Here is a 15721-nt window from a genome sequence, read left to right on the forward strand (position 1 = left end):
CCGACTATACTGCTCCGCTCACTGGTTTTAAATTGTCAGTGTTATTAACATTGGTTAAAAAAATATTTTTTCAAAATCCTTTAGAGTTATACGCCCGATTTTTTAAACAATATATTGGAAGATAATCTCAGCTTAAAACGTGGATTTTTAAATCATTTTTGAAGAACTATCCGGGCTATTAATGTGTTTTAATACTTTATTAAAGACTATCAGAACTTTAAAAAATTTCATAATTATTATGACTTTCAAACTATATTTTTAAGGACTATTGAGTAATTATAAACGACCTTTTTTAAAGTCCATCAGAGGTATAAACCAAGATTTTAAACTATATTTTATGAAGGACTATTTTTAAAGTAGTATGAAAGTTATTTAATAATTATTTTTGAATGAAAATCAGAGTTGCTAACTCTAGCATTTTTAAATAATATTTTTAAAGAACAAACATAGCTAAAATTGTGAATTTTTAAATAATGATTTTAAATTGGTGAAAAATGTTGATCTCTGTTTTTTATGCATTTTTTATTACATTCTTCATTTATTACTTAACGCCAATTGCATTTTACCACAAAGCCAACAAATTTTCCCATGCGTCAATGTCTAAAATATGAACCTTGGTATAATGCAATGAATTATAGTCGAATTAACCAAGCAGCAAACGTTAAAAGCGGTGACTGACTAAACGAATATTCACCACAATTCGATTAATGGACTCAACGACAAGCAACCAACGAACCAAACCACCAAGCAACACGTTCTAAGTGAGTTTTCATAAAGGCCAACTGATAGCAATCGACAAGTAATAATTTTTATTCGATTTCCAATTGAACACTATTTGTTTAATTCGACCGATAAAAAATATTGTTAATAATTGTTGCTACAGTGGTAGTGTTTTTTCTCATATATTTCTGGCTAATAACATTAAAATTCGACAGATAAAAATTAAAACATAAAAAATTCCATGCAAACAGAAACAGTGATTTTTTTCATCACACGTGAATATTTTTCCATTCTAATATTTTTTTTCCTTCCCATCAAAACCAATTGCGGTTTTTATGAGTGCGAACTTGAGTTGAAAGATAAAATACCATCTGTCCCGAATAATTATTTTGTTTCAATGTTTACTCAAATGATTGTCGATATAATCTGGTCTTCTTATCTTCAATTGACTGACTGTCTACACGTTCCTCAAGTGACTTTTCTTAACTCTTTAATTTTATTAATAATGATTGTGATTGTAACTCTCTATTTAATATCGCAAATTGGTTTTTTTTGTATTTTTTATTTACACTAGACAACAACTTTTTTGAAGTCAGCAATTTTTACAGGAAGTAATTTAAGAGGCTTCATATAGCTTGGTAAATACATACTGAATTTTATACTAATATTATGAGCAGTGTTGTCGTTCTATAAAAAAAAACATGTCAATCAAAAATGTTCTTATATATATATTCAAACGTAGCATGAGAATGAACCTAAATGGCCAAACATCGGGGCAAATTGAAAATGCATTTGTTATTTCGTCCCAATTTGGTCCTAAAATGGCAACTCTTAATAAAATCTGTATACACTAACCCAGAGCATTTCAAAGTATAATAGTCGCTCTGTGTAGTGGACTCTGTCGCTCTGTGTAATGGACCCTACATGACACAATGTTTTATTTATAAAACAAATACATATAGTTCCTATCACTGGATCACTGGATTTCTTTATTTAATAGTTTACTTATTAATTTATACCTAATGCTTATCTCTTACATGTTATTATCAGTTTTATTCAATTATCGCTCATAAGACATCGAATGGGTCAGGGCTATGGCAGAGCGTCCATACTATACGATAAGGATTCTGTGACAAAAATAAAAACGTGCCCAAAAATATCCACTGGTAAATAAGCAAATATGTCGCAAAGCAATCCGGATCGAACGGGGTCAGAAAAAAAAAACAGAAACAATAATTCCGGTTCAATATACGGTGTCCTACATGACAATTTGTGGGAGGAAGTGTTTTATCTTTAAGGGGACCCCCCATTCTCGGTGTCAATTTTTTTTCGATTTAATTTGAAACTACATTAATTCAAGAATGTCCCTACAAAATTTCAAGTGAAAATCTCAAGAACTCTTGAAGATATAGCCGATTTATTGTGTCAGCACCAAGTGACGGCTAAAGGGCTTCACAAACTTTAAACGCGTTTTTCTCTTTTGCGAATGGCGGGCACGATAACTCAAAAACTAACAGGCATGTCCTCTTTCGAACACCGTTGGAATTTTCGGATTCCGATGATCCAGTGAGAAGTTATCATGCCCGCCATCGAAAATAAGGACTTTTCTTTGAATACAAATAACAACAACAAAACAAAAACAAAAAATTTTGGTAAATTATGTTACTTCCTTTTTAAATCTTCAAATATATATGTGCAAACTTACAAACCTTAACAAGCATTGGTATTCATTTACCAGCCCATTTAAAATCTTAAAAATGAAAAAAAATCGATAAAATCAATATTTCAACGACAGATGTTGGAAAATGCATTCTAAAAGGCATTCTAAATTACTAATAAGGGTCGGTACTTTTATATTAGTTTGGGGGAAAAGAAATCCATTATTTGTATATGAACTATAGGACTTTATTTAACATGTTTCGGAATGTCCGATTTGGGCCAAATATGCAACGTTTTGTTGCAGAATTTGGTGACATTTTAAAATTAACATCATAATGTCTCTCTCATAGAAGCCCTGCTCTCTATTTACAAAAAAATTCTAGTAGTCGATTTTCACAACCCTCCCTAGATACCAATTGTTTATCATTAAAGAAATTTTGCAAAGATGATAATCGCTTGGTACTACGCTGATACTACCCCTGCTATTATATAGATCAGAAGCATGGATACTTGCACAAGCAGATGAGGCAGCTCTTGGGGTGTTTGAGAGAAAAATTCTCCGAAAGATCTACGGGGCGATCTGCGTCGACGGTGAATATCGACGTCGAATGCACCACGAGCTTTACAATTTATACGCGGTCATCGACATAGTCAGTCGCATTGAGCTGCAGCGACTACGGTGGCTAGGCCATGTTGTGCGGATGAATGAAAATGCCCCAGCTCAAAAGGCATATGAAAACGAGCCTACTGATGGTTCCCGTAGAAGGGGAAGGCCACGAATTAGATGGAAAGACCAAGTAGAAAACAACATCTTGGAACGTGGTCTTCCAAATTGGTGGACTTGCGCACAAGACCGACGCGCTTAGAAATCTTTTTAAGCTAGCCTTATGGAACAACCGTTCTGTAACAAGCCAGCTAAGTAAGTAAGTAAAGTATAATAGCTTGGTGCCAAGTCCGGACTGTATGGCGGATGAATTAAAATTTCCCAACCCAGCTCCCGAAGTAGATGTCTGTGGCCTAGGGTTGTTCAGGTGCAACACGACACCTATCTTGTTGGCCAATTTTTGACGTTTCTGGTCAGTTGCTATCTTCAAACGGTCCAGTTGTTGACAGTAGAGATTAGAATTTAGCGTTAGTCCTGGTTTGGCCACAGTTTGAGTTGCTTCACAGTTCTTTGACCACGATCGTGTTCACACAGGGTTATCTTATGTGATCCATTTCTCAGTCACCATCCGTTTAAGAAATGGGTCTATCTATTCCGTTTGACCAAGGCTTCGCAGATGGTTATAATACCCCTTTAAAAATTCACAATATTCTCGAAAATATTCTTTAAACATCCATAAAAACATGATTAAATAGTCCAGCGTGTAGTAGCTCAGAAAATCCTCTGATAACACTGCGACACAAAATCGATCTCATGGTTGTTGAAAAATCCTTATGGGGATAAATGTCCTTCAGAAGGATACAATCTCTATAGGTCAAGTTTTGCAAATTCCGTCTGTTTGTTTGTACTATGACTGGTACACACTATATCTCCCGAAGGTATTAACCAGGTAGAGAGGGGTATAAATCGAGCGACGTATCCTATTTAAATGAAGTTACTGTTTAAAAATTGGACTCCTGTTGGTACCTCCCCATACAAATCCGATTTTATCAAAACTTCCCCCATCTTAATATTTTATCAAGCATAGATCAGGTCAGAAAGTAGAATCCACCGGTCAACACATTTCGGTATCTTCCCACAAAAGGTAGACATTTTTAAATCATGTAAATTTTATATGAAGCGTTAGAGTATCCGAATAGATTCATTGTAATCTACCAAACCTACATAAAGGTTCGAAGGACTTTTCCTGCTTTTTACCAGAAGTTATTTTTAAGAACCTTTTTACAAACATATATTAATCCCATTCTAATACAATAATTATAACAAATTAATTGTAGGGTATCACACTGTGTTGACTTAGTCCAATCCTCTCTCTCCATCTCTCTATCTCTCAACACCATTCGTATCATATATTTATTATTCGTTTTGTTTTTATTCTGATATTCCGTACACCACGGTATGACTTTGGAACAGAAAAAAAAAACAAACCAGCAATGTTGTGTTGACGCTTCTCAGTAACGTGCCAGACGTCTAACTTAAAATATGGACGTGAAATAAAAAAAGTATTTAACTTTGCTAACGATTTTTAATTACACTAACAAAACGGAACAGTTAAACAAATATTTTTCGTTTTCGCCAAAATGAAACAATAGCGAATGGATAATCGAATAATAATAAAAATAATTTCGAATAAATTGAGTAGTGTGATTTTATTTTATTCGTGGTGATTTTTTAATAAAATATAAATATTTATAACAAAAGTGAGTCAATCTAAATCAAACAGCGGAAAAATATAAAAAGAAAGCAAACAAATAAATGAAATGTTAAACAAGTCATAAAATTCCCCTTCATATCAATATTTGCAAGTGGGGACTCACGGCATGTCGGTCTGTCTCACCGACTGACTGTTAATGCTTATCTCTCAACACTTGCCAGTACTTTGTTGCATTGTTGATGAACAACAACAAAATAACTTAAAGTGAATTACAAAATTTTATTTGAATTACACTCACTCTAACATTTAGCCATTCAGTGTCAATGATTTCAAATCATAAAGAAAAAATCTCGTCATTATTTGTCTGTTTGATGAGACAAGAACGTTTTGACTTTAAATTTTTAATTTGATTATTTCTTGTTGTTGTGTTTTAATTTATAAATCCACTTATCCACTCGTGCGGTTTTGTTTTTGGATTTTGTGCGTAATGACGAAATTGCTGTAACACGTTCTGCCGTCCCCGCTTTACTTTGTTTGCATTTGTTTTGTGTTTGTTTTTCGTAACATTGCCCTCTGTCCCCGTCCTCTCATTTGTCACACTGACCAATATTTTGATAAGACCACCTGTTTTAAGACAGATAAAAAATATGAAATTCCTCGGGTGCTGATTAACATCCAGATATTGAGAGTGTGCTTGTGTGTGTTGTGCGTAATCTGAAATAAATATAAAATGTTAGTAGCTGTTTACACATAATAAATTAGTAGTTAATTGTTGTAAAAAGTGTGTAGGCAATAAAATGTACGCAAAACTTATCGCTGTTTGGTAACCAGTGAATATTATTGTTTTTCGGCGAAAATTTATCATTTTATGGACATACTGTTTATTGTGATACTATGTGAATATCGGAGTGTTCTTTCGATCCAAAAGTTTGTAACATACTGAAAGACTTGTATACTCTGTTATTTAATGTACTTGAATAGATCAGCCTGTTGACGTAGTTCAGAAATCTAAAATGTTATCGCACTTGCCCTCGATATTTTGAAAATGGTAATACTAAACAAGGAAAAATGTCCTTAAGTTCGTCCGAACCGAACTTTGTACACAATCCACCATGAGGTGTGCATTCAATATACCAAAAATCGGTGCGAACTTTTTTTATTGCCAAGATACACCATGGTAAATTGTGGTCAGGTGAAAACGAAATACCAAACTAAAGTCACTTAGGTTGGAAAAATGGGCCTAAAATATCGAATGTAGATAGTGACGTGATATGGAAGTTAACCCTAAACTTGGGCCAATAATAATCACTTTTGAAAAGGTTATTAAAAACCAAATATAAATACAGACATTTCGGAGGTACCGTGATGAGGGGCCTTCACTGTAAAGTGCACCAAGATTGGTAATTGTTGCTAGGAAGATTAGCTTTTCAGTGAAAAATCCAAAAATACTAAATAGCATCCAATTATTTTGGAAAACGTAACCAAAATACCGAATATTTTGGGTAACGTTATATGAGACCTAACCTGAAATTTCACTCAATGTTGGTAATTTGTCTAACCAATGAAAATCCAAAATTACAAATTCTATTCGAAAACTTATCCAAACTCCCCCAAGATACCGTTATATGGTATTAACCCTAAAAAGTGGACCAATATTGATAGTATTTGATATAGAGATATTCTACCCAATAATAGTCCAAAATATAAAATAACAGCTTTTTTTGACAGACAAATTTACCTAAGCTTCCCATAATTTTTGGTAGGAAGATTCGAAAATTCCTAATTACACCTCATTCGGTTAAAAACGCTTCCGAAGTCCCCAAAATACCGAATATTATGGTTGCAGTTATATGGAAGATATTTTGAAAGACCCTCGGAATTAAGATCCAGTACCAATCCAAATTTTGCTACCAAATAGCAAATTTCGATATTCCGATAACCTGATGTCTTGACATATCCCCCATATACAATATTACATATTGATATAGTACCCAATATGAAGAGCTGGTCCCATTTTTAGTACTTCGACTTCTCAGAACTTTCTTCTAACGGAAATGTTTTTGGCATTGCCTGCGGATTGTGGACACGACATTTCTTATCATTTATTTTCCGAATTCCAACGGAAGAGGCCATAATTTGGCACTCTGTGTTCGTTGAGCATGAAAGACTTTGTCTCAGAAGATGCTCATATATGTAGCTATGACATTGCTTCCATTTTAAGTTTGTGTCCCAGTTTGGTATTTTGATGGTTATTTTTTCACGAATGTTGCCACACCTCAATACTTCACCCTACCGACCGAGGAGCGACCTCACCTTTCGTGGGGATCGCCTACACTCCACGATCTTATATACGTTTCGGTTATTAGGAATTCGTCTTTTCATGGATATAAAACCTTCATCATATTTATTGGCATAGCCTTCGGATTGAAGACATGGATATAATTAAAGACCTAGCTGAATTTTTCAACCAAAGTTGCTGAAATTTTGTATTTCGGGCTCTTGCAGGGTAAAAAACGTTCTCGCGGAAAAATTCAAATAAAAGCCCCTGCTCTGGCATAGCTTCCATACTAAGGTTCTGATCGATTTTCATATTTTGATGGTTATTTTTTTCACGAGCGTTCTCACACCTTCCAACCTAGTGGGGCGACCTGCCCTTTCATGGACATCGAATGCACACCATGACCCGCACGATATGTAAGATGGTATGGAAAACAAGCTTCCAATTCGATTCGCCTATAATTAGGTACTTCAAGGGTTAAAGTATTTAGGATCTCCAGAAAGCCAAGTATTCTTCAAGATATGTTCATATTTTTCTCCTGTTACTCTTCTTGGGGCATAAGTCATATCATTATTTTTATTACAGCTAAGTGGGTGATAGCCTGTCCTTAGTGAAACAGTGCTGTTATTATTTCCCTACCATAAATCCTCACAGTGTACTCTTAATCTAATGTATGGATATGTTCGACAAGTGTGTGTGTGTGTGATTATTACAACATTAAGAATATGTCTCATTTGGGAGCATTGATATATCTGTGCTCTACAATTCCATAACAGAACTCATGTATATGTATGTATGTGTGTTTGTATACAAATGTACTTCATATGTAAGTTGTTTAGCAAACAAAAGTACTTATTTGTTGCCACTGGGCTGCTCTAGTTCTTCATCGGCAAGCATAAGTTTGCTCTTTATCGCCACCATTCAATTCTCTTTAGTAGTAGAAGTAGTCTCCACTGACCTTTCGGAAGCTATGAATTTCAATATTGTCGGTCGGTAATGTCTTCATTATTATTATTATCGTCATCAAACTACATGAGCTGTAGACGTTTTGTTGTATTGCTTAGTGAAGGAGTGAGGGAGGTGAGGAGTATTGCTGTGATTGAGGGAGGTCAGTACGGTGATCTAAGAAATCAATGGCAATGTTATGATTTGTGGTTTTTGTTTGTTCAATTAAATTAAATTTGATGGAAGAGCGAGGGGAGGGTGGGCGAGAGAGGCACGTCGAGTATGAATAAAACTATGGGGGAGTGGGACACACACACACACACATTAAACTTGACTCAGATCTTGTGTTGAACTTAATTATGTTTAAATGCTTGTATGTTAGAAACAAACTAACCCACAATTTTATTCTTAAACACTTGACAAAATTAAATCAAATCAAATGAAGATGATATGTATGTTTGCATGTGTGTCCATAAATAATTATATGTGAAATGTTAAATTGAAATACTAAATATTCTGTATTTATGGATTTAAACTAAATGTGTCCACTTAATTAAATGTCATATTAGTTTAAATCAAGCATGAATAAATAATTCAATATGAAATGTGATAATGCATTTGGTCATGGCTCAATAAATATTCAGAACATAGGAGTAGATAAAGCTTTTCAATTTAATAGTTATTTAACAAAAAAAAAAAACAAATAGATGTCAATTTGAAAAAAAAACTTTTTCTGATAGAGATACCAAAGTTAGCATTTATAAAAATAACGGGTGACCCTAGATAAAAAGTGTAGAATTTTATAAAATATTTATATATGTAATTTTTGTTATTAAACTTTGTTTTCAATTTGCTATGATTATTGTAGGACAAAAAGTTAATCCTTGACTAACCCTCAAAAAATGCCAGCCAATCTCTTATATTACTGCATTTTATTATATAGTTAAAGGATAAACTCTAAATGAATATTCCTTATTGTCATGTATGCACATGTTGTCACCTGTTTCTTTTTCTATAGTTTTTCTATTTTATCGGAATGTGTAATCACGTGAAGTCCTTCTTAATTTATTATTCTTCATCATGACCTTTTAATAAGACCGAGATAAGGTGGCATTTTTTCCACTCGGTTACATATAAATTGTTATTAACAAATAACGATTTAAATAAATGACAGGAAACATGCGTAGCATATGGTTTAGAAAGGTAAATTAAATAATATGAGGACTACTAAAACTTTGTAAGGACGAAGAATACAATGAAGGATATTTTTCAACACCCAATTGTGGCTTGGATTTTTTAAACAATATTTTTCTACTTCAAATTAAGGCGTTGATTTTTTTAAAAATTATTTATTCAACATCCTATTAAGGCGCGTGGACTTTTTAACAAAATATTTTTTCAACATCAAATTGAGGTGTGGAATTTTTATACCCCACACAACTATGTTGTCAGGTTATTATGGCTTTGTACAGCCCCAAGAGTTTGTAACGCCGTTAAATATTGATCTTAGACCCACCTTTAAGTATACAGATCGTCATATCTCGACTAGCTGAGTCGATCTAGAAATGTGTGTCGCCCATTATAATTTGTAAACACGATACATGCCACAGTTATGGACCTATCTTCACGAAATTTTGCACGTAGGAAGGGTTCTGGTCAATGAAGAGATTGGTAAAGATCGGTTAATATTTAGGGGATGATATTGACCAAATACTTAATTTTTGTCGGTTGTTCTGTTCGCTCTAGAGGCCGCAAATATGACAAGAACATAGGGAAATTTTACTTGGAGAAGAGGATTGGGCCAAAAAATATGCATGCCTACTTTGATCAAGATCGGTTAATATTTAGCTGGTCCAATGGACTCTGACTTTTGTGTGACAAAATTACAAAATTTGTACTCTATGGCGTATACATTTTCTCCTGAAGGATATATACCCGAGGAGTTGGTTGACCTTTAAATTGATACCAATTATATTGTCGTATGTACTCGGAAGTGGGAGTTACACTCAAATATTTACAGGTGCTTACTTATTCTGATATTATTTAGTTACCCATTACCACATTAGAGGGCGGAAATATAGCGTTGATCGCATAAAAATTTTCCACGAAGTTCCAATTATCGATAAGGACAACGCCTATAATTTTCGGTGATGATCAGATTAAAATTTTGAGATGAAGTGAACCGAAAACTTAATTTTTTTGTGTGTTTTCTAATCGAGTATAAGCCGAACATCACAACACAACCCACCGTGAAGGGATTATGGACATGTAATTAGACGAGCTGTTCTGAATATTTGTAATATTCGGAAAATGTGGAGAAGATGTACTGTTGATCTCTAATCGGACAAATCGGGGCAAATATCACGAAATATTGCCCGCAGAAAGTTAGAGTTCCGTGGTAGTTGTGTAGGGTATCGTATGGCCGTCCGACTATATTGCTCATTGGTTTTTAAATATATTTCAATATTCAAGTGAGGCGTGGATAGGTGGGATTTTCTTTTTTTAATATATTTTCAACAGGCAATTGAAGCGGTGATTTTTTTATAAAAATATTTTTTTCAACATCCACCAACAAAATATTTTTTGGTGATATTTTAAAAGAATTTGTACAACATGCAATTGCCATTTTTTTTTAAATTTTTAACAATATTTTTAAACAACCATAAAATAGAGAATTTATAAAACGACTTTTAGCAATAAAGTGGATAGTTTAAAATATGTTTTCGACCACCTCCAAAACTATCAACAGCACTGATTTTTTTAAAGTAATTTCTTTATTTTAACGAAAATATGGATTAAATAGTATTTTTATCAAAATCGTTAGATTCGTGGACATTAAACAAAAAAAAAATGCCTCAAGCGGACGTGTGGATTCTTTTTTCACCTTTCACAACTATTTTATTGTTTTATAGTATTTATGACCATAGTTTTTAATTTCTCCTTTGTATTGAAAATTTTCCATTCCCTGTTTTTAATTCGTCTTTCTTTTTTATCACGATCAAACACACGTCATCAAATCTTTGTTTCCATTATAATTATCATTTGTTTTATAATTATTTCTTTGGGATCTTGTTAACGACTTGTTGTTTATAAATACCCTACAAACGAATGAGAATATTCCCTAGGGGGCAATTACAGTGTCAATCCCGTAAATCAAAAAATTACTAATTTCCTTAACAGATTAGAGAAGATTTGCCACAGTTAAAAAAATAATGACAACTTTTTGCCACGCCATGCCAGACAGTGAATAGGGTGATATTGTAATTGATTAGCAGGTTATGATAAATATGATAAATTATAAAATACAGTGGGACATGGTAATAATAAATATTTCTTAGTTACAGTTTCTAAGATTTTATTTTGTAATATTTTCCAGAATATCTATGTTATAAGGGAATTAAGCAGAATTTATTATAATTTATAACGAATGCATAACAATTTATTTAGAATTATGTCCCACTGTACTGAAATACACATATATTAATATAATAATTTATTACACTGATTTGTTTATTGCTTAGTATTTTTTCTACTTCTCTCTATATAGGTGTTTTATATGGAAATAAATATAATAATTAAAGAAAATTACAAAATGAATTCAATTCAATAGATTTCCGGTCTTTTATTTTCTACTTACAGATCCATCACTTATGCTGCGCTAAGCCAAAGGAAAAAAAAATAAAACGTATCTCCGCAGTAATAACTTGGCAAGTGATTGTGGCAGGTGTACGTACAGCAGCATCGAACATTTGTAATGATTACTTAAAACATTTGCATAAAACATCAGCAGCTACCAGTCAGAAGGTCGCAATCACAGAAGGTGGTGCAGAAGAAGAAAACCTCCAATAAGACCACCACCAACTACAGCAGGACCCACAAGGTGTACCACCCACCGAACGTCAATTAATAACACAGCCGCCCACACATACACAGGAGCCTGCACGGCGCGAAAACATATATCAAACGCACATTTTACAACACATCACAACCAACACGGATATAGTTGTTGTTTTTGTTGGAATTCTCCAAGTTCTCCCAACTGCCATATAAATAGAAGCTCAAAATCACACATTCGCAAGGAATGGTTATTTTTTAAAAGAAACCAAAAGGAAAAAGAAAAACGTTACCAATTCAATTTTCATGCGGTAATACTACCATTTGGCTGGTCCATTACTCGTTCGCACACACACACGCATGCAAACATATAAGTGTGTACCATACACACACATTCCTTGAAGTTCTAGTAAAATAAAGAAAAATAATCACAACCAAAGTGAAAGGAAATTAAAAAAGAAGAGTTTTCCGTCATCAACGACACGGCTTGGCCAAAGCAGCAGCAGCACAGCAGCATCATCATCCCCAGCTATCCATCTCACCATCACCATCATTGTGGCAAATAGAAGTCCTGGCGACTTGGCGACTTCATAATGGATTTGAAAACCTCAAGTATAAGTGAAATATCTGATCCATATATACCCTCAAGCAAATCAACGGATCTAATAAAGCCAAAGGATGCATTGGAAAAGGAAGCATCTTCAGCGGCACCGAATAATGAAGGTAATATATAATAATGTGAAATAGTAGCTACTAAGAGTAGATTTAAGCGGATATAATGGGGAACGTGAGGGGAGGTGTGGGGATGAAGGTTAGTTTATTCTAATTGCTTGAGACTGCAAAGGTAGAAGGGAGATTGTGGCCTTCCTTTTATCCATGCCTATGAATGAATATTTTGTAGCATGTTAACCTTTGATAATAATACTCCTGGCGAAAGTTTAAGCATTTAGTTGTTGTAACAGTGGTTTTCGTTGCAACTTTGGAAAAAGGAAACATAATTTTTGGAGGAAGGAAAGAAACTTTTGGTATTATCTTAAAAGGATATTCTCGTCATTACAAAGACAAGAGGAATTCCAAGGTAAATAACTTTTGGCAGATTCAGAAAAAAAAAATTAAAAAACCTGACAAAATCAAAATCTAGAGTCTCTCGCATTTGTGGACATCAAATTTTATAAAATTAGGAAATTATTATTAAGTGGTTGGCCTTGATGCAAGTCCTTTCGATTGTGTAGTAGGGGGTTCTCTTAAATTTGTACTTTTGTTGGGGACATACACGTGGACCTATATAGTCCCTAGAAGTTGATAAAGGTTTGAGGAAATATTTAGATTTATTTTTTGAAATTCAATTGAAGCGTAGATGTTTTGCAAACAATATTTTTTTAGGTTAGGTTGAAAAGAGGGGTGGTTTCTAACACCACATGTCCAATATGTTATTTCATACATAATTGGGTCCGGAAGCTTGAAAAAGCTGGACAGTGGCACAGAAAATGCTCTAACGTTTCGCTGTCTTCTCCAAACGATCTACACTTGTGCTTTCCCTCCCATTAAATCCTGCGAAATAACCACATCAGAATAATATATGTCGATTTAACCATACCCGTCCGTCTGTCTGTTAAACTCACGATAGAGCTCGTAATATTTATGATAGAGCTTTGACATTTTGTACATACATTGCAACAACTTCTAGGATGATTGGTATTGAAATTGGGATATATCGATCCTATACTCCCCAATATTAGGTATTTTAAAGTATTTATGCACGCTTTTAATCGAATCGGCTGTAATTTTATATTAGGAATTCTAAATGAACAGAAAATCTTTCGAAATTATTATATACAATATCTCCCAATAACACCTTTTTTTGAGGCCTATGGGCACGTTTTGCAATCTAATCAGCTGTTCTGACCGGATAGAAATCTTTCCAACTACATATTGTCTATATTGATCCACTTTTTGTGGTAGACCATCTAAAGCGGCATTTTTCTAATTTCTGTATTTGGCCAAGTTTTTCAATCGACGTGGCACTGATAGTATTATTGAGTAGAAGAGGATCTACTTTTATATTTTGGATTATCATTGGTTAGAAAATTTGCCAACCAATTAATATTGACCCAAGCTTAAGGGTAGAACCCATAAAACGGTAGTTCTCAAATTTCAGTATTTGGATTACAAAAAATTAAAATAATCGTTCCACGCTTTGGTAAAATTTGGCATTACCGATTCTAGCAGATTTGACTTTGGCCGGTCCCTGAACATTATCTGTATTTTTGACCGCATTTTCCAACCGAAAAATATTTTAATTTACATTCCGGGTTCCTAAGAAATTAATCTACCAAAGTGGCTGTAATTTTATAGTACGACAGAAATGGATGTAATAAATAAAGCCCCTCGTACAAAGTTCCCGCTTAATTTTCGATGTGTTCTTCTACTTGATCTTTCAATCGTGACCTTCCCCTTCCCTGTTGGCTCGTTTTTAAATGCCTTTGGAGCTAGGGCATTCTTATCCATTCTAACAACATGATCTTCCACTTGATATATATGTATATATATAGATGGTAGATGCATCTTTCGGAGAATTTTTCTCTCAAACCCTCTAAGAGCTGCCTGATCTGCTTGCGCAAGCATCCATGCTACAGATCCATACACCAGCGCGTTAGTATCAGCGTATTGTATAGTGTATGTTTGGTCTGGCGAGAGTTGGCCTTGTTATTAAATTGCTCACTCAGATCACAGTAGAATCAGTTGGGCAACACTATTTCTCTCCGAATTTCATTAGTTTTATTTATGGCGGTACTGATGTATATAAAATCGTTGTCTATCTCAATTCTCTAGTTTTCAAGTTTCACAGACATCTTGACATTACGGGACATCTTGAATTAATTACAATCCATTATGTTTTTCCGCCTGCTGAAATTTAACCCATTCTTGCACTTCCTAAAACCACTGTTCTCCCATGGATGTAGAATCCTCTCGCACGTAAGTGTTATTTTACTATAGCATAACAATTTGTCTTGCTGCAGCTCCTCTGCTGCTGTTGTTGTTGGTTCCGCTCAATTTGTTCTATTCAGCTGGACGAGTGTTTTGTTTGAATAAAACTTGACCTGAGCAAAGAGACAACAGCAAAAAAAAAATAATAACAAAAAAGACAACAAAAATTGTCATCATTGCGACATGATGATGATGATGACACGATGTCGCAGTCGTTGTTCTGGTCGCTATAGCTTCCATTTGTATATATGGGGGGTACATAGTAGAATCTTTTGTTCCGTTGTTGTTTTTCTTTACTTTCGTTTTTCATAGGAAATCAAAAAGCACTTGACCTTACCTTTTTACCAGATGTAATCTTTTGCATCGTACAAACAAGCAAACCGAACCAAGTGAGCACATTGGTTGGCTCACTTGCTAGGCTCAACAGAACAAAAAAACAACCGACTACAACTATGTGCATTACCTTCATCGTGAACAGAAAAAAACAGGTGGCAAATGGCATGGTTGTGGGGTTATCGTATGACCGCTGCATACTTTTAGGCTACTACAAAATAATAAAAAATGTGCCAAAAATAGGACTCGTATGTGATTGTAGTGAAAATGGTTGTGTTTGAGAATAAATGAGGAAATATAACAACAGTTTAGTGGTCTGATAAATGCCCTGGGGTTTAATCAATAGTGGAGGGATTTTTTTAAATGAAATTTTAAAAGCGTTCAACTGTCAATAATTTTTCTTACATATTTTGTATTCCAGGCCATTCTTCGTAAATTCTCTTGGAAATTTATTAATTACATTATGAATTTCGTTTCCAAATGTTAATTTTTCTGATATCGAATTCAAGGCTATATTTGATACAAAGCACCACTGAGAAATTTTATAATTCGAAATAACAAATCGTTGCCTATTTCTAACCATGGGCTTTATGCGGAGATTCAAACTTTGGCCTTTTTATTATTTCCCCAGAATTGATTTCTTAAC

General features: G+C 34.0%; 1 protein-coding gene across 1 annotated transcript in view; it reads left to right on the top strand.

Moving 5' to 3' along the window:
* The first annotated feature begins 12324 nt into the window (after positions 1 to 12324).
* LOC133336274 (heme transporter FLVCR2) overlaps positions 12325 to 15721 on the top strand; it is a 38350-nt gene continuing 34953 nt past the window's right edge. The window contains exon 1 of the mRNA XM_061544557.1: positions 12325 to 12477. Within this exon, the coding sequence (XP_061400541.1) occupies positions 12348 to 12477 (130 nt within the window). The 5' untranslated portion in view covers positions 12325 to 12347. The remainder of the gene's footprint in view (positions 12478 to 15721) is intronic.

The sequence above is a fragment of the Musca vetustissima genome, unplaced genomic scaffold (assembly GCF_032173495.1).
Source record: "Musca vetustissima isolate MV318-11 ecotype Yass unplaced genomic scaffold, APGP_CSIRO_Mvet_v1 utg2253, whole genome shotgun sequence".
Lineage (NCBI taxonomy): Eukaryota > Metazoa > Arthropoda > Insecta > Diptera > Muscidae > Musca > Musca vetustissima.